The sequence below is a fragment of the Garra rufa genome, chromosome 19, assembly GCF_049309525.1.
Source record: "Garra rufa chromosome 19, GarRuf1.0, whole genome shotgun sequence".
Classification (NCBI taxonomy): domain Eukaryota; kingdom Metazoa; phylum Chordata; class Actinopteri; order Cypriniformes; family Cyprinidae; genus Garra; species Garra rufa.
In genome coordinates this window covers 2,515,502-2,536,044 of record NC_133379.1, presented here as the reverse complement: position 1 = coordinate 2,536,044, position 20,543 = coordinate 2,515,502, and the positions used below count along the sequence as shown (strand labels likewise).

The window sequence follows — 20,543 nt, the reverse complement described above, 5'->3', positions numbered from 1 at the left end:
GATTGACTCCACCTCTATGTAATCTTCCCCCTGGAAATGTATTTAAACTGTATTGTATCTGACATTAGTCAGACGAATTTTGATGACTGCAGCGAACGAACAGCTAGGATCTCAATAAAGAGAAACTTCTGCTTCAAGATATCCAAACGTCTCCTGGTCTCTGAGAAAAGTTCACAACAGTTTTGGTGCCCTGTGACCCGGATAGAGCTTCTTACCAGACATCGTTCCCGACTGAAATCCAGAACCTTTTTTCAGCTCAACAACGATTTTGTGAGTATAACTCTATCCAAAAGAACCACTAAAGACCAGTACATATAGTAATCCTCTGCGCCGCCAGAGAAGTGTTAACAAACAGCTGCAGGGTTTGGTTAACAAACTAGTTTATCCTCTGTTTATTCAGGGAAGGTTAACTACAGCTATTACAGTTTAGTTAACTAAGTTACCCTCTAAAGTTGTTCTTTTAGAGAAGAGTTGTTTATCCTCTGTTCACCCAGGGAAGTTTAGCATTACGTGCTAGAATTGGTTATCCTCTGTTCACCCAGGGAAGTTTAGCATTACGTGCTAATATCTGTTATCCTCTGTTTTAAGCAGGGAAGTTTAGCCTTAAAATGCTAAAATTTGTTATCCTCTGTTTTGGCAGAGAAGTTTAGCATTGAGTGCTAGTAGTTTGTGTTGTCCTCTGTTAGTTCAGGGAAGGTTAACAATAGTTGATCTGTGTTAACAAGCGTACCCTCTGTTGATCAGAGAAGTTTTAGTGTTGTGATTGCGTGGTAGCAAGGAAACTCGCAAAATGGTTAGAAAGAATGCTAGGCTAATTCCAACCACAGAGAAAGGTGGACTAGCTACGCCATTATGGACAGACGATGAGTTTAAATCATTGTTAGGAGAGCATATGGACTCAATAGTGACTGAGTCAGTAAAATTTGATTTGACAAAGAAATTTGGTATTGATCCAGATAAAGTTTGGTCAATTGAAGAATGCAAAAAGGTACTCGGAACATGTATCCGAAAGAAAAACCTAAAAGGCATTATCTGCTGCCACAGAGAATTTACACTATCGTTAGCACAAGAACAGGCTCAGTGTATCACTAAGTTGAAAGAACAAAACCAACAGCTGCACACTAGATTGTCCCGTTTCACTAAAAAGGTGGGCCATAACCAGGCTTCAACCAAAAGTGATTCAAAAGACCAACAGTCAGATGAAAGCTATCCTGACTTACAGTCTTCATGTAGACCAGAAGACAGTGGCAATACTGTAACAATGGAGAAAGATGCAGTGAATTCAGTGAAGGTATGTGGTGCTAGGAGAAGATGTCAGGGAATTGAGAAAATTGAAGGTGTTTCTCCAAACTCTTCTGTTGTCCCAGTACAAATGGTTGCCAAAGCGCTAAGACCTAAAGACATAGAGAAATTGTCCCAGAGCTTACCTTCAGCACACACACATTTTTCAGAATTTAGAAGAGCACTGATTAGCAAAATGCGTCTCTATGACATGTCGTTAGCAGAAGTCACACAGCTGATGTCACAAATTCTAACTGAATCTGAATTCAACAGTTTTGAGTCTGCTGTTACTTCTGAACTACAACATGCCAATAAAGGCGATTTGAGAGAAGGTGTTTTAAAAATTCTAAAGAATATCATAGGACCCAAAACAGACTGGTCCAGAATCACTAACTGTGTGCAAAAGAAGGATGAAACTGTAAGTGAGTACACTGAAAGGTTTTGTCAGTCAGCTGCAGCATACAGTGGAATAGCTGACACTCCAGAGAAGGTGCTAGATGATAAAGGACCACTAGCTCGTACATGGTTTGATGGTCTTTTAACAGAATATAGAAATGCACTGCCTTTCTTAGATCTCACATGGTCCAATAGAACCCTGCAAAGCAACTTGGACAGGTTAGCTATTTGGGAAAGAAACTCTGATGTTAAAGCCAGAGTAAAGATTGCAGCAGCTTCCTTTAAGTTGAAAACAGAGAACCGACAGGAAAGTAAATGTCCTAAGAGAGAGGGTAGTTGTCATTACTGCGGTAAACCTGGACACTTGATGAAAGAATGCAGGAAAAACAAAAAATACGTAAAAGAAATGAACAATGTAAATCAGCTTTTACACAGTCTGCTAGCAATGCTAAAACAGCACCTCCCCACTACACCAAACTCACTGGGCAGCTTGCTGAGGTGCTAACTGCTAAGGCTGTGAATTCTTAATTACCCCAGTAATCTACAACAAAGATGAAAGACTCTTTGTTAACACAACAAAGGGAAGTTGAATATCACTCCCCCCAAACTTGGGGACACTTGGTTAAGAACACTCAGCCATACCAGAATATTTTATTCAGTAACCCATCCTCTGTTATGATGTCTACCAGGACTGATGTTTAATTAGAGGACTGAAATGTAGTGATTGCATTGTTTTGGAAATACATGTATTTTTGTTCTGCTTTAGGAACTTATGTCTCACACTATACAGTGTGCACAACACTTAAAGGGACAGATTAGGACACACAAACCAGTGAGGAGCCCAGGAAAGAACCGAAGTGCAATAAGCCTCGGGGGCCAATCCTGCGGTGAACATTTCCTGATAGGTTTTTCCCCTTTAGTACTTTTAATCCCCACCTCACTGGTCTATAGGTGTCAAATTAAGATTAGGTTAAGAAAAAAAACACTATACGATCACTAGAATTTTAATGTAATAAATAAAACCACTATACGATCAACAGAAGTCTAAAAATGTCTATGCATGAATACTGCTGGTCTGCTGTTTCTTTGTTTTCTTTTGTTTCAGGTGTGCATGCCAATTCATCTTCATAAGAGAAACCCTGGTGTGAAGCATCACTTCAGACATCCATGAACAAGCTTCATGAGGACAAAGAGTCATCTGAGTGAATCTACGTGGGAAACGGACTACAGAAAACAGACAGCTTCACAGCTATTCAGGCGCCATAGACTTCAAGACTTCCACTCTTACGCTACATGATTTTCTGTGACATCATGTAGTTTGTACGACATTTCACCATCCCTTGTCGTATGTGTCAACAGTTATGGTTCTGAAAAGAACTATTGCACCTACGTAAATCTAGGACAAGACACAGAATAATGTTATATGTGCCTGTAACTTTTACAAGTTACATGACTGCAAGATGGGGCTTATGTTAACCAACATAGGCTACAGAATGGACTTATGGAGGTTTAAATTTGTTTTATGTGAGAGTTATTAGAACTCTCAAAGAGGGGATTGTAGGATTACAAATTTAAGAAATGTTGATCATATGTCTGACATAGCTTCACAGGAAAATCTAAAGTGAAGTATATTCTATTTAGCTTCTAAAGGTACAGATGATGACATTCTAAGAAGATCAAATCAGGCAGCCCAGGTGTCTGAGACATTAACCTTTTGTTCTCAAGCTACAGCGATGCCTTTGTCTCTATGATAATGTGAAGGTATGGGCAATACTGTCAAACTGATTGGATTAGCACCTATGCCTTTGAATGACACTGTTATGATAATGAGATCAGGGCTGGGGAACTCTGGTAACGGGCTGATTCCTGTACTGCATTTGCATGCTTTGTTTAGATTGACTCCACCTCTATGTAATCTTCCCCCTGGAAATGTATTTAAACTGTATTGTATCTGACATTAGTCAGACGAATTTTGATGACTGCAGCGAACGAACAGCTAGGATCTCAATAAAGAGAAACTTCTGCTTCAAGATATCCAAACGTCTCCTGGTCTCTGAGAAAAGTTCACAACACACTCTTTCAAGTTTATCCTCCAGAATCTGGCAGTAAGTTTTGGGACTTCAGTTTTAGTCCATCTCCTATCCTGAAATGTCTGTCTTGCAGAGAGGGACCAAAATAAACTCTTAAAACTTACTGCCAGATTCTGGAAAATATATTTTTGAAAGAGTGCTACAAGAGGATGTGGTGCTGGTCCTTCAAGAGTCACTCTCAACTCATCTGTCTATAAAGCCTAGAAAAAAACCATCTCTATGTATTTGACAATACTTCAGAATGTTATTCTTATTAATTGAGGGTCATTTTTTAGGATTTTTTGCCCAAGCAAAGTCTCTGAGAACCTGACACATTGCACTTCTGGAGACTCAAGGTAGGTTGCAGTTCTGGAAAACGGTGGCGCTGGAGACTAAATGGTTCCTGATGGTTTCATATCTGATTCTTAACATTAATTCTTACTTTTTTTGCAATTAACATGCATCTTTTCTCCTCCACCTGTTTTTTCTGACAATGCAGATGCAACAAGCGTATTTCTGTCCGGTGGTCATGCCTTAACTTTGCAAATTGCAGTATTGCATTAGTATTGCGTCCTTCTCATGGGCATTTAATAGTTTTTGACTTTTCAGTCTGAGGTAAATCTCTTTTTTGGCTCATTTTATCTGTAAAAGAAAATGTGCCTAATAATTCTGCACACCTGAAAATAAGGAGTTTTTCACTTCCAGCCTTCATGGACAATTATATATCAATTATAAATAATTAAATACAAAATGAATAGTAGTTATTAAGATTGATGTGGTTTGGAATTATTCAAATGTGCTTGGGAAAAAAATATGACAAGAATATCAACTTGCCTAATAATTCTGCACTCCCTGTATATATATAGATAGATATATAGATATTTTTTTTAAAGTGTGTATTAACATTTGTGTGTACACATTTAGGTAGAAAGCTAAAATAAGGAAAATCCACATTTGTACAAACTACTTCTATATACACTTTGGTCTATAAAATTAGGCCATAGGCACATTTTGATATTTTAGCTGTTTACCAAAATGTTTTCTAGTTATAGTTAGACTTAAAGGCTTAAAGTACACCCTTACAGCTTTATTTACAGGATTAAGGTATTTATTTATTTATTTATTTATTTATTTAAGGATTAAGATATCAGGATTAAATGATATGTGTTTAAAAACTGTGTAACATGAAAAATATAATTTTATTGCATGTCGCGGCGTTATGTGTAGTTGGGACACAGTATAAGACAAAGAAACAGGTAAGCAAACTCTAGATCAGAGAGTCTCAAGCCACCCCCCTTCCCCTGGTTTGCATTTGTATAGCTTCAGTAATCATTTACATATAAAAGCTTCCACATCAATTTTTGGCAGTTCCCGACAATTATCTGTGCTAACTCCACATTCCTGTGAACAGCCGTTAACCTGAAACTTCTGCGACAATTCACAGTGTCGTTTACTGACGAAAACCCTCTTTTTCATGCAGTGTTTTGAAAGAATGAAGCGTTTATAGAGCACTTTATTGTGTATTGCTGTACATATTGCTTTGTTCATGTTCATGTTAATTCACAGTACATAAACTAATGTTAAAAGATACTAATTTACCTTTAAACAATATATGAATACTTTTTTTTAGCTTAATATTAATTAACATTAATAAATGCTGTTTAATTTTTGTTCATGTTAACTAATATAGATAATGTTAACAAATGAAACTGGATGGCAAAATTGTATATATTGTGTGTATGTGTCTGTGTGTTGATTTTAAAGTCTAACCCTTTCAATTCTGTAAACTTTAAATCCAAACTGGCTGAGGGTTACTGTGAATGCATGTGCCAACTGGGCACCGTTTTCCTAATTGATTCTTAGTTATGTAGCGCTTAAAAGTGATGTCTTATAACAGGAGTCACCTGCAAAGCAATATCCACACACAAATTGAACAGATAGGTAACGATGACATTTAAGCAAATGTGGTGGACGTAAAGCAAGCAATAATAACATTTTGTTATCATCGTGAATCATGTTCTTATCATCATCATCAGAATATAGGGAAAATGTAGCATATTGGTTCACAGTTGGCATTATCTGAAGTCCTTGCAGGGGTTTAGGTTTATAGCAAATTCCTCCTAGAGTTTTAATGAAATCAACATTATATTTGGTCAGTCTGATCTAAAGGCCTTAGAGATGTTAAATTGCGAAGATCTTTAGTTTTCGTTAAAGGGCGTGTCTGTGGCGGCGTGACAAAGTTTGATGTTTCTCCATGGACATACAAGTTGTTATAACTCAGCCATAAAATGTCCGATCTGCCTCAAGCTTCACAGGTTTGGTAAGAGTCCTGGCCTGAAGACACCTAAAGGCCAATATTCAGATATTATCATAGCGCCACCTGTTGGCAGCAGGATATATCATATCTTTCACTAAATCAAACATTCCAAGGCCAATCTGCACCAAACTATTGTTCTTCTAAGGGTTCTTATTAGGGCCCGAGCCCAAAAGGGCGAAGGCCCTATTGTTTTTCTAAGGATTATTAGGGCCCGAGCCCTTGTTTTTCTAAGGATTATTATTATTATTATTATTATTATTTAATCAATGTTTTGGGTCATTTCGGGGCCCTTAACATACACGAAAACTCTTGGAACTTTGCACACACAATGGAACCTGCGGACTCCAAGCGAATGCTTGTCACAGCGAACGCTACTCTCTTCCCAAGCCATTATCTACGAAATCTCCGGTAAAAGATACTTACCTGTTTCTACTCACCTGTCTCTGATCTTCTTCAGTCTTCTGTACAGATCCTATCGTTGAGGACGATCGTGCCGTAAGCCAGTCCCGATCTTCAAGTGCGTGAGTGTGTGCCATAAGCCTTCTGGTCAGTCGCCACATCAGCGTGGCCGTTGCTGTCTGTCATCCGTCCATCCTGCAAAGAAAGAGAACTATTAAAGATCACCAGTCAACGCATCCTAAGAAACCAGTCTGTGAATGCCATTACTCACCTGATCCACCAACCTGCTTCACGTCTTGCACTGCTGTTATTAAATAAACTCACTTACCTTTACTTACCTTGCTGTCTGTTTGCTTCCCTGACAGAAGCCCGGACCGACAGAGTTTACAGCATGAGTGCACACGATCCATTCCAGGAGTTGGTGGATTCTCTGCGGAAAATCTTAACCACGGCTCATTCATCCACACCTTCTGCACCTCCGGCACCGTCACCATCGATCACTTCTTCTACTACTGGAGTCTCCAGTCCCATGGCTCGACCGGCACCCTACTCTGGCGGTGCGGAGGGGTGCAGTGGATTTTTGTTGAAATGTTCATTGATTTTCACCATGCAACCCTCTCTATATCCTACAGATCAATCAAAAATCGCCTTCATCGTCTCTCTGCTCACAGGACCCGCTCTTCAATGGGCCGATACGATTTTGAATCAAGCTGGACCGGCCACTCGTTCCCTTCAAGCCTTCATGTCCCATTTCGAAGAGGTCTTCGGCCACTCGGATGGTGGCATTTCTGCCAGCGAGCAACTCTACCATCTCTCGCAAGGTACGATGACTACTCAGGAATATGCACTTCGTTTCCGCACCCTAGCGGCGGCCGGTGGATGGAACGAGCGATCTTTATTGACCACCTACCGGCTTGGTTTAGAACCATCTCTCCAACTAGCTGCGTTGGACGACGCTATGGGTCTTCAAAGGTTTATCCAACAATCCCTCCGATGTTCAGACCGAATGAAATCTTAGCAATCCCATTCAGAGCTTAAGAATACTGCACTCCTCCCTCCATCTGCACCCGCCAGCCCTCCAGAACCAGAACCCATGATTCTCGAATCTGGTAGACTGTCCGCTGCTGAACGACAGAGGAGGCTGACCCGGGGTCTCTGTTTGTACTGCGGAGCTGGCGGACATAATCGACTCAGTTGTCCACTTCGCCCCATCAGAGTTGCGGTGAGTGTCATCCAGTCGGATGAAGAAAGTATTAACCCCCTCACAATATATGTGCAGTTAACCACAACTCACTCTTCTGTTTCAGTCCCCGCGCTCATCGACTCCGGGTCAGCAGGAAATTTAATCTCGGGGTCCCTCTGTCGTCAGCTCCAGCTCAACACCAAAGCCTCGGTCAATGTCTACCAGATTCATCCCATAACCAATGTCTTCTCAGTAGGGCTGTGCGATTAATTGAAATCGTATCAAAATCGCGATGTGAACATGCACGATTTCTAAATCGCCTAACAGCACGATTTTTTTGCACGCACTCGACTGATACTTTTCCCGCAGCATGCTACTTGAACCGATCACAACACAGCGCGCCTAAACAGAGAGCAAGAACATGCCAACGTTCATGCTTGAACCCAGAAATGGTCATGCTTGTTTTCTTAGCAGAAAGCAGATAGACTCTGCCAGTGTTCTAATTGTTTTTATGTGGGACACTGTGGTCTGGGTTGTTGTTTTTTCAAACACACGAACGCACATACGCACACACATACTTACTTTTTGCCATAGATCTGTTCTAAAGACATTTTGTTACACCTTTACTAGGCAGGGCTCGAAATTGTGAACGTTTTGGTCGCATATGTTCCCAAAATTTTATCTGCGTGACCTGAAATTATATTTGGGAACATTCGTGCGAGTGCGAGAAACTGTTGTGGTCCGACTTGGTTTCATTTCTTTACAAAACTTTCGCTAGTCTAACTACTGCACAGACTGATGTGAGCTGATACAGTGACAGGTTCGCCATTCTCTCTTTCGATTGTGGAAAAATAAAAGGTCTCAACAAACCGCTTTTGAAGAAATATGATATATTTCGTGCTATAGCGTACATTCTGTCAGATACAATTCTGGCGCCTCCGTGTCCATATACGTTACTGTACAACGCGGCATTCATCCACATCAGATGATAACTCAGCGGCAGAGTTCCACTCACACAGGGGCGTAATTTTCACTGGGGACATGCTTTTCAAAATCCTGTTTGTGTCCTCTTATATTTCAAATGGTTTTGTTATAATAATCTCTTTTATTGTAGAATGCACGCTCAGCGCCTTTGAGAGTCTCGCAAGATCGTTAAAACAAAACCAAAAGTAAACAGCAGACGCGCATTCAAAAGCAATTTTAATATCCCGCGTTTAGAAGCGACTCCTCAATGCGCGCAAATTAGGCTACATAAAATATCTAGGCAGTTATTAGTATGTGGGCTATAAAAATATATTGTGCAGTTGTCTATAGTTCTGTATCATGCTTGAAAAATTCGGTCTCTATTTGCACTTTGAATATTGAAAGAGTAGCCTACTTTGATCATGTGCTTGTCAAACATCTGCAGTCAGAATCAGCCATGAAGAATCAAGATCAGTGCATTACTAAAAAGAAATTGGGTGCACCTACATTTATTTTTTTATTTTTTTTTTGGTGCTCCTAACTTTTTTTCACCTGCTAGGTGATTTTTTTCCCGCCTTCTGTTTTAGAGACATGTTACAGGTCTTCGATAGAGATCTAATTGTTTTCCTTTAAAAAAATGTTTTAGATTCACACTGTAAAACATGTCTGTGTCAAAATCGTGATTAAAATCGAAATCGCAATACTGTTCAAGAAAATCGTGATAGGTTTCTTTTGTCCATATCGCACAGCCCTACTTCTCAGTACGACCCCGTATTCAGCGTAAATGCGAACCCATCCAACTTCAAGTCGGAGTGCTTCACAAGGAGGACATCCAGCTGCTGGTTCTGGAGGGTGCTCACATGGACATCATACTAGGGTGCCCGTGGCTGGTGAAGCATGATCCCATCATCTCTTGGGGCTCCGTTGAAGTAATGCGATGGGGGAAGAAGTGTTCCTCAGAGTGTTTTCCAGATCTTCCTCGTCCTATTCCGCGTCCAGTACCCTGTCTACGTCACGTCCATCGAAAGCCCCCTGGAAAAAAGATCTACGAATATCCCTAAAATCTACTCAGAGTTCCAGGACATCTTCTGCCCCAAGAGAGCTTCCCAGCTACCTCCACATCGGCCATGGGACTGCGCGATTGACCTGATTCCCAACGCGCCCTTGCCCAGAGGTAAGATCTACCTGTTGTCACTTCCGGAGATGAAGGCCATGGAGGAGTATATCCAGGAGGCTCTCAGTCTGGGTTATATCCGTCATTCCACTTCCCCTGCTGCCTCCAGCTTCTTCTTTGTGGCCAAAAAGGATGGAGGGCTGCAGCCGTGTATTGACTACAGAACCCTCAATCAAAGCACCATCCCCTTCAAGTATCCTCTTCCTCTCGTCCCTGCGGCCCTCGAACAACTCCGGACCGCTACCATCTTTACCAAGTTGGACCTCCACAGCGCTTACAATCTGGTGCGAATACGTGAGGGAGACGAGTGGAAGACCGCATTCGTGACTCCAACTGGCCACTACGAATATCTGGTGATGCCGTACGGATTGGTCAACACCCCCTCCGTATTCCAAAACTTCCTTCATGAAGTCCTCCGGGAGTTTCTCCATCGATTTGTGATCGTGTACATAGACGACATCCTGATCTACTCCCGGAGTGAGGAAGAACATCGTCACCACGTTGCGGAGGTCCTCCACAAACTCTGACAACATCAGCTCTTCCTGAAAGCCGAGAAATGCACCTTCCATCTTAAGTCAGGCCACTTCCTAGGCTACATCATAGACCAGCAGGGGGTCCGCATGGACGAGGGGAAGGTTTCTGCTGTAACCAACTGGCCCACTCCAACGTCCATAAAGGAACTCCAGAGATTCCTTGGATTTGCCAATTTCTATTGACGGTTTATTCACAAGTACAGTATCATCACCGCTCTGCTCACAAACCTCCTCAAAGGCAAGCCCAAAACTCTCGTCTGGTCGTCAGAAGCAGCCGCAGCCTTCCAATCCTTGAAATCCGCCTTCACTCAAGCACCCCTACTTACCCATCTGGTTCCTGATCGTCCCTTTGTAGTGGAGGTGGATGCCTCCACGTCTGGAGTTGGAGCAGTCCTCTCACAATACCATGGAACACCCAGAAAACTCCATCCATGTGCCTACTTCTCCTGGAAGCTCAGCCCAGCGGAGAGGAATTACGACATTGGGAACCGAGAACTCCTAGCCGTCAAACTCACCTTGGAGGAGGTCCTCACAGACCACAAAAATCTCCAATATCTTCGCGCAGCTAAGCGACTCTGTCCCCGGCAAGCAAGATGGTCCTTATTCTTCTCCAGATTCCAATTCACCATATCATATCGTCCTGGTCCCAAAAACGTCCGAGCTGACGCTCTTTCCCGGCTGAATGATTCCCAAGACACTCCTGAAGTCACTTCCACGATACTCCCCGAAGACATAATCGTCAGTCCCATCGAATGGGCAGCTCCTCCAGCCGTCGCCACTCCTGATCCCCGACCTCCGGCCGGGCTGTCCACCAGACCGTCAGTACATCCCTAGGATCCAACGTGTAGATCTCATCCATACCACACATACCTCCCCGGGCACTGGACATCCGGGGGCAAACGAAACTCTCTCGCTGCTGTCCGAACGCTTCTGGTGGCCGGACATGGCAAGGGATGTGAGGAGGTACGTGCAAGGCTGCAAGGAATGTGCCACATCAAAAACTCCCAGACATCTACACGCCGGAAAACTCCATCCCTTGCCAGTTCCTAACCGCCCCTGGTCACACCTAGGAGTGGATTTCATGACAGACTTAACCTCGTTGGATGGGAACACCTGTGTATTCGTCATCGTGGATCGCTTCTCCAAATTCTGCAGGTTATTACCCTTGAAAGGCCTCCCTACTGCATTTGAAAATGCAGAATTATTATTTAATCACGTCTTCAGATACTTCGGCATCCCTGAAGATATAGTGTCCGACAGGGGACCCCAGTTCATTTCAAGAGTCTGGAAAGCATTCTTCAAGCTCCTAGGTGTGGCCGTCAGCCTCTCCTCTGGCTACCATCCGCAGACCAACGGCCAGACGGAGAGGAAAATCCAGGAAGTGGGGCGGTTCCTCCGAACCTTTTGTCATGCTCACCAGAATTCCTGGAACCAGTTTCTGGGCTGGGCGGAATACGCCCAGAATTCACTGCGGCAAGCTACCACCGGCCTCACACCATTCCAGTGCGTCCTAGGATTCCAACCTCCTCTGTTTCCCTGGAATGGTGAACCATCTGAGGTGCCCGCAGTGGATTACTGGTTCCGGGAAAGCGAGAGAGTCTGGGACGAGGCTCACCACCATCTTCAGAGGGCAGTTCGCAGATACAAGTCCACTGCCGACAGAAGAAGGATTCCAGTCTATGTTCCAGGAGACAAGGTCTGGCTCTCAACACGAGACATCCGTCTGCGACTGCCCTCCAAAAAACTTAGTCCCAGGTTTGTTGGCCCCTTCACAATCTTGGAACAAGTCAATCCAGTCACGTACCGACTCCAGTTACCCCCACAGTACAGGATCCATCCCACTTTCCACGTTTCATTGTTAAAACCCTGGCACCCACCTCTTGTCTCTTCCACAGTACCTGGCCAAGAAGAGGAACCCCCTCCCCCGTTGCTTTTGGACGAAGGATCTGTCTATACGGTTCGAGAAATTCTGCAGTCCCGACGTCGTGGTGGTCTGCTGGAGTACCTGGTAGACTGGGAAGGATACGGTCCAGAGGAGAGATCATGGGTTCCTAGAGGCGACATCCTTGACCCGACTCTATTTGAGGACTTCCACGCAAATCATCCCGAGCATCCACGCAAATCATCCCCTCTCCCCGAGGAAGAGGCAGGCCACCATGGTGCCGGAGGTCCAGGCCCTCAGGAGCGGGCCCTGGGGAGGGGGGTAATGTCACGGATTGGTCAGGTTCTTCACCAGCAATCACACCACATTCACTGTCACCTGAATTCTAACAAGCCACACCTGCACCCAATCACCCAGGCACCTTTAAATACACTCCTCACACTCCACTCAATGTCCGGGCTCGTCATTACCAAGCGGACTCCAAGTGAATGCTTGTCACAGCGAACGCTACTCTCTTCCCAAGCCATTATCTACGAAACCTTCGGTAAAAGATACTTACCTGTTTCTACTCACCTGTCTCTGATCTTCTTCAGTCTTCTGTACAGATTGACTGGTGCTTCACGTCTTGCACTGCTGTTATTAAATAAACTCACTTACCTTTACTTACCTTGCTGTCCGTTTGCTTCCCTGACACTAGGGTGCAGTATGTGCTAATAGATTATGTGATGACAGTCTTTAAACATGTCCTGCTGTGGTTTAATGTCTTACATTTTCAGAGAGAATCTGTGAATATGACTGTATTGCATAAAACATGTATATAACTGTGTACATGTTTTTCGTTGTGATATTGGATGTTTAAAAAGTTGTATGTATCTGTAAATGTGTTATCTCAGAGCTATATATATATATATATGTCTATATATATATATATGTATATATATATATATTATATCCTATATTAGCTAAGGAATCATATATATATATGTATATATCTGTATGTATGTATATATCTATATATATATATATATATATATATATATATATATATATATATATATTATAGCCTATATTAGCTAAGGAATCATATGATCAGGGTGTTACAACAAACAGAAATCACACTAATCAACTGGTGCACCATTAAAGTCCACAATATGGAGAAAATTCCTGAAATGTTTTCCTCAAAAAAAAAAAAACAACAACATAAAGACAGGAACATCTTGGATAACAACAAGGTGAGTACTTTATCTGTAAATTTTTGTTCTGGAAGTAAACAAATCCTTAAAACATTTCCGATGTGATCTGTGCGTATTTGCAGTGTGTTTGGATTTGTTTGTGTTATAAGCATTTGCAGCACATTTCTGTTTTTGCAGTGCGTTTCTGTATTTGGTTGTGTTGTATTTGCATCACATGTGCTGTTAAACTAATGAAGATGTTTTCTTAAAGTTTTTTTTTTTATGTTTTTTTATTTGCAACGCGTTGAGCTCTCTTGGCAACCGTACATTTCACTCTTTTCTAGGACAATAATTCCCAACGAGGAGTACACAAGTTAACAGATTCAAGAGGACTTCTATGTTCATAAAACAGACTTAAAAATATCAGGGTGTTTAATATATTAAAATAACTAATTGTGATATAAAACTATATTAATAAAAGACAAATTGTATCAAATGTTTTTGTAGTCACCTAAGAAGCAAAATTACATTATGGGCTGGTTTCACAGACAAGGCTTAGACGAAGCCAGGATTAGGCCATAGTTCAATTAGGATATTAAAGTAATTTTTTTTATAAACGTGCCTTAGAAAAAAATTACTGGTGTGTATCTTGAGACAAACAAGGGCACTGACATATTTCAAGATCAATCAGTGTAAGTTTCTTTCGGTTGAAACAGCTCAGGCTTATATTTTAGTCTGAGACTAGTCTTAAGTTTTGTCTGAAACCAGGGAAAAAGTCTTATTTTATGAGAAACTGATCAAAATTAAGCTAGTTTGATTTAAACAAGACACATATCTGCAAATAGTAATATAGTAATAGTAATAGTAGAAAAATTTATTCAAATGGAAAACAAGTTTTCAGTATTTGTTCTTGCTTTAAGCGTAAACTCAATTTTGTTTAGCTTTTCAGAAAACAAGGCTTAACATTTTCATTTTGCATCCCAAATACCTTGATTTAAGGATTTAATGCCATGACTTATGAACTTAAGACTTTCTGCTCTGATTTAAGACTATTTGAGGCCTTAATTTATGGAAAGGGGAAATTAAGACTTTTTAGGACCTGTAGAAACACTGGATTAAAGTATTTACTTGCTTTTTATACTATATAAATGACAAAACCTATTAAAATATTTCTGGTAAAACTGTTATGAGCTAAAATTTTGCTGATGGTTTTACAGCTGCTTCCTTTAGAATTTATCACCCTTAAAATAGACTCATAAAGCAGCATTTTTAAATTGATGAGTACGAGACAGACTCCATTTTTAAAAGAACTTTTGCAAAAATGCATTTGTAGTGCATTTCTGGGTCAATTTAAAAATCCTGCACTGCTCTAAATCAAACTGTGCTAAAAGGTATGGAAAAATTCTCACTGATATTTAAAACAATTAGGGTTAAAAGTAATAATTTCAGTGTATCAGTTATTTAGCCATTTTTATTGAGTATAAAATAGCAAACAATTCTGCTGTTTTTGTCCTTTTTTAAACAAACCACATATGCAAAGCAATACATGTAAACATCATTTTAAACATCATCACACTTTATAATGTTTACATATTGATTGCTATAAGTACAACTGAGGAGTATGGCGTCTTTTATAATCCATATTTGCTTGGTGAATATGTACAAATATGGCATACTTTGCATTTTATTCTTCCTAAACACAAAAACGATTTACAGTAAACTCAGAAAAGTACCAAAATAGTAAAATACTGTTAATAAACTTCAACTAAATAGCTTAAAAGTTTACAAAATATTAGTAACAACACCCATAGTTGAGACCATATCTAACTATATCAGTTTAGTATTAGGTAGTGATATTGGATACTATTCCAACAACATTCATGTTTAATAGCATAAGGAAAACAGGAGCCTTATTTTAAGAGGCTTTGTGGATGCTTGACATGGCTACATCAGTCCACCTGCTGACGGTCTGCTGGATGCGCTGGGTCTGTTTTCGGATGGTAGCCTTGTTCAGTTCTCTAGAAATGTTGCTCTTGGTGGAACTGTAGCCCATGTTCATGACCGCTTTGTAGTGCTCCAAGGCCTGGACCCTGCAGTCACATCACCATCAATGGTTATTTATAGAGTAAAGTACAAGATGAAGTAAGGTGTATTTGGATATCCTATCCCCCATCCAATTTTAAGCACACCCTAGCTATTTGATGCCTAATTAGAAATTATAAACAAACAAATGCTTCTAAACATATTTATTTAATCAATATGTTAATTTGCGTATTTTAATTACACTTTCACAAAATAACCAAAGATAGTCAAATTACAATTCCTTGTCTTTTTGGTAACAAAAATTTATATCCAAAGTTGTCATATGAATGTTAGTGTGTACACTAGAAAGTTTTATCTTTGTCTACCATTGTCTGTACTATTTCTCTCCAGTTTGTCAAATAAAATGTACCCTATTAAAATGGAGTTGCATGTATCACAAATCTTCTCACACAAGCACTTGTCATGACAGCATCTTATTGCAGTCTTCAGTAGTTTGCTACTGTGAAGAAGCAGTTGAGCAACAGAAGAGGAAAGCAGCTTGTGATTTGTTTCTTTTCTTGTAAGATTTTAGCATGGTTGTCGTTGCTAGGAAACACAGTTTTGCTGTATAAGTTTATTTGTTCTGTTGAGCACACAAGAAGATATTTTGAAAAATGTTGGTAACCAACAGTTGACGGTAGCCACTGATTTCCATAGTATTGAAAAAAAAAAACAATACTACGAAAGTCAATTGCTACTGTTGATTACCAACATTAGAAATTATGACAAAATGTTCATTTTTTGGGTTCAAATACAAAATGACACTCTACGGTCTTGTGGACGTACCCGATACATGTGTTGCGGCCATTATAAGTCTGCAAGTGTCTTGTGCTGATTAAGAAATTTGTGTTGTGAACACTGTATGTATACCCTAGCATAAGCATAAAACCATAATATACTTTTTAAAGCAACTGTATGTTGTTTTTTGTTGTAATTGTAGTGGATAAATGTACGTGTTTATCTGTTGCTGCTTTAAAGCTATCTATACTTTTACTCAAGATATCATGATATCGCACTGTTTCTGATAATGGATGAAGGGGAACAGGATCTTATATGACAAAAAACTTCTAAGCAGTTCTTTACATAAGTGCAAGACATTCAGTGTACTATATTATTTTAAAATAAAAATAAATGCTGTGATCAGCATGCATTTTATTAATGTATGAAGAGAGCAGTTTTGATATTTGAAAAATAATACATTTTGTGTTAAAGAGGAAAAACAAGATGCATTACCCTTGTGAATGGGAATATTAATCAAAGATTAAAAAAAAATTACTTGACTGAAGAATCTAAAGAGTTGGTATGATGCTTCTAATTCTGAACCACAATATAGAGGTAAAACGACTGTTAAAAAAAAACATAAATAAACAGAAAAACAAGCAGCAGCCATTGTAAATGTGTCTTAGTTTTTTAAATTAGAAGGTTAAGTGTTTGGTGTAGGTTAATAACAAAAACATGCAATACAAATAAGATTTAGTATGACACTGACTGCGCAAGATCCAGTGAACTACAGTAAACTTACTAGCTTGGACAAACAGCTACAAAACGGAATAAATGTTGTATTTCACACAATTATTATTTCAAAAACATTTACCTTAGCTTTATGCCATAATACACTCCCTGAATCTGTCGCTTGTAGAAAAGGAGAGAAATTATAAATTGACTTTATTCATAAAGACATCACAAAGTCAATATGCCTCAAAGCTTTTTCATTGTAGCAGTAAAATCCTCTTGTCCCCTTTAGCTGGACTGATTTAGAGTGACTTCCCACCAAGGTATGAGACTTCTGAGCCATTTGAAAATCTTGGCGGGAGGAGAGTTATGTGAGGAATTCAAAAGGGGGTAGGAATGGGGCCTTCAGATAAGGAGGAAAGGCTGGAAGATATTAACACTAACAGCATAAAAAAAAAAACTGTCTCACGTCCCAGAGAACAAAACAGCTTCTTAGGAAACCGCAATGTCTTAAATACAGAATCCTTAAATTAGAACTATTAAATTACATTGCTTCCCTGTTTAGACCAATCGGGCAGTGATCAGTTTTCCAGCATACATTTTCAATTAGACAACAATTCCCAAAAGCAAACTCCTCTAACTGCAGTAAAGGACATCTTCTTTTTCTTTTTTAAGCAGTGAAATATGAAGGCTTTTTAAGACAGGTCCGGTACAGAGAAGCTTCTGCCTAGTCAACCGCTGGGGAAAAAAAGGCTACACATTTCCAGACCACAAACAGGAAACGGCCAAATGTCATGGCCGGGGAACAGAATCACAAAATGTCAGAAATAAAGCTAATAAAATGTAAAGATTAATTCTGTTCTCTTTCTTTACAGAATGAGAATGTAATTGGGCTTCCGTTGTACTCACCTATCATCTTTCCCGATCACATCATCAAAGTCTTGAGAGAGACGCTTCAGCCTCCGTAGGCCTTTGGACACACAATCCAGATCCTCATCAAACTGCCTGTCATGGGATAGAGAGGACAATTATGTGATACCATGTGTTACGTTCATATCTGCAAAACTGTCATCCCTAATGTTTTGGGGCGTTAAGGTCATCTATATGCTAATGTACTCCGAAGCAGACATTAATTTAAAATCTACAGTCATCAGCTATATTTGAATAAAATACGAGCATACTACTTTCAATGAATACTGCACAGTATAGGACTTGTATGTACAGTATACATACAACATTGCAGTAACAGTATTATCAAAATGGTAGTATGTCTTTCTAAACATAGTCATTTTGGGGTAGGGCTGGACAATATCAAACGATATTGTGAGGCGCGTTTAGTCAATGAAGCTGGTACTTTGATTAGTAGTAAATCTCCATCACGTGCGTTCCGCTCAGGTTCCACTGGAGCGGCAATTAATACACAGAGACGTAAATCTCTGACAAGCTACGCCATATCGAGCTCAATATCGAATGCGACTAAACGCGCCTCACAATATCGTTCGATATATTGTCCAGCCCTATTTGGGGGGGGGGGGGGGGCTGGGGTGGTAGAAAAAAAGAGCACAGAGTGCTCAATTAAAATTAAATGCTTAAAATTAAATTAAAAGCACAATTAAATGCTTTCTAGAATGAGAAAGGCCCTCCCGCTAATATAATTACTGCAAAGTATCAAACTATGGTGCAAAGAAAAAGACCCACATGTCCAACTAAGAACAAAAGTGCTCTCATCAAATAATTTCAGAGGAAAACAAATCAGTTTATCAAGCAAAAATGTGATTTCTGAGTGCAGCTGTGTAGTCTCACCTCCTGCTGTTCACTGTGTTGGATGATGCAAAAGGGCTTCTGAGTGCAGCCATTCGCACCAGCTGCCTCCTGGTGCCCCATGTCTTCACCGTCCTAACAGCAGAGTCACTGGCTTCTGGGGTACAGGCCCCTCGAGAAGTCCGCTTGCTGGTTGACCTTGGAGTTCGCCTAGGGGTAATGGCAGTACGAGCGGTAGATCGTTTTGGGGTTTGTGATGTCCCATTGCAATCACATTCCTCACCGTCTGACATTCTACCAGGTGTCATGACCAGACACTCCTGACGTGACTGTCTGGTCCTTTGAAACCTCTGATTAGAAGATAAAAAAATTTAAACACCTGTCTTACATGAATAACTATGACAAATGATTAAATAAAAATGCATTCACAGTTTCAAAAACCTGATAGACGCTTCCAATGGAGTTTTTTGCAGTGCGGGTCATTTTGAGGACAGCACTGGTCTTTTGGTTCATCTGTAGCGACTCCCATGTCGGGTTCTCAGAGATGTTGACATTGGATTGCACTGGTTTCAAGGGCAAACGCTTGCGGAGAGACATTCTCAGTGAGTTCAGTGAGCTGGAGGAGCACATCTTCTTAAATTGCTGGGGTGCTTCAGGTGAACTGTCAGGCTCTGACTCATCGAGGACTGCATGCGACCTCCAGATCCCGCTCACAATCGTGGACGTCATAATGAGATCTCAGAGAGATGAAAAATGCCTGTTTGCAAAAAAATATATAATTTTAACAATGCTGTAATTTAAAAGTATATGTATTGTCTTGTTGAATGTAATATTAAATTTATACCAATTTATTTTTGCAGGATTTACAGTAACATTGCATGTCATTTTATGTTAAATCGAACACAACTGCAACAGTTTTTCTGTTAAAAATAGATTAAAGCAAATAATAGTCAAATAAAAAATATCCGTGACTGTGAGATTTTATTCTCCCTTTCATTTTCCATAGTTTTTTTCACGACTGTGGCAACACTACAGTGTTTATTGTAAAGGGCGCCCCGTCAGTTTGAAATGATAAACAAACTAATCAAAATCCGAAAATCTTTATATGTGTAAAAGAAAAAAGCAATATTATGAAACTAAACACTAAGTAACTCCAATATGTTAACAATGAGCAGAGTTCAGAGAAGCACGACACGATGACCATCTGTAAAGTTAACTCTCTAAAAGCAAAGCAGTGCAGTAAAGACAATAAATTATTTAATCCACAAACAGGTCTAGACGCGAAATGGCATTTACTATTACATTTAATCGACTTTAAAGTTGAAACTTACCGTTCTTTTTCCAAACCGCAGTGTCTGATGAAATCGAACTATCCTTTACTATGCTGTTTGAATTTGGCGGACCGCTCCCTGTGGATGAGAGACCCCGCCTACTCTGTCCCGTTCCTCCACTCTAATAGGTCGAACGTGCCGTTGCGTCTCAGTGAAAATGTGACGCAACACGCGGTTCATTATTTTGGGACGCTTGCATTATGATAAACCGTCTCTTTTCATAGAGTCCAATTTAACTGTTAATTCCAGAAATACCAAAACTTATTGTGTCTAACCCTCCTTCAACTACTTCTGACTGATCATATCTGATGATTGTGCCAATGTAGTTTACAATCAGTAATTTAAAAAATAATAATAATAAATTAAATTAAATGTAATATTTTTGTTTGATATTGACAGCTGTTTGGGGACTTTGGGATATATTACATGTTAAAATGTTGTCTTTTTGGGTCAGTTTTAAAATTGGATTACATTTTTGTTCCTGAAATTCACCTGTCTGCTGGAATCAGTTATCCAGGTTTTTTTTTTTTTTTTTTTTTTTGGGGGGG

General features: G+C 40.1%; 1 protein-coding gene across 3 annotated transcripts; it reads right to left on the bottom strand.

The window, feature by feature from the left end:
* Positions 1–14,822: 14,822 nt before the first annotated feature.
* LOC141292823 (protein PIMREG-like) lies at positions 14,823–20,521 on the bottom strand. 3 transcript variants are annotated; one of them, XM_073824886.1, is made up of 5 exons: positions 19,996–20,521; positions 19,094–19,421; positions 18,707–19,014; positions 17,813–17,908; positions 14,823–15,459 (listed from the first exon to the last, which is right to left on the bottom strand). In XM_073824886.1, exons 2-5 carry the CDS (start codon positions 19,391–19,393, stop codon positions 15,285–15,287), a joined length of 879 nt encoding a protein of 292 aa, XP_073680987.1. In that variant the 5' UTR covers positions 19,394–19,421; positions 19,996–20,521; the 3' UTR covers positions 14,823–15,284. The 3 variants fall into 3 exon arrangements, 2 of the variants coding, with proteins under 2 accessions (XP_073680987.1, XP_073680988.1); XM_073824887.1 differs by having other exon boundaries at positions 19,106–20,521; XR_012340583.1 differs by having other exon boundaries at positions 15,324–15,459; positions 17,046–17,908; positions 19,094–20,521.
* Between the last annotated feature and the right edge of the window lie 22 nt (positions 20,522–20,543).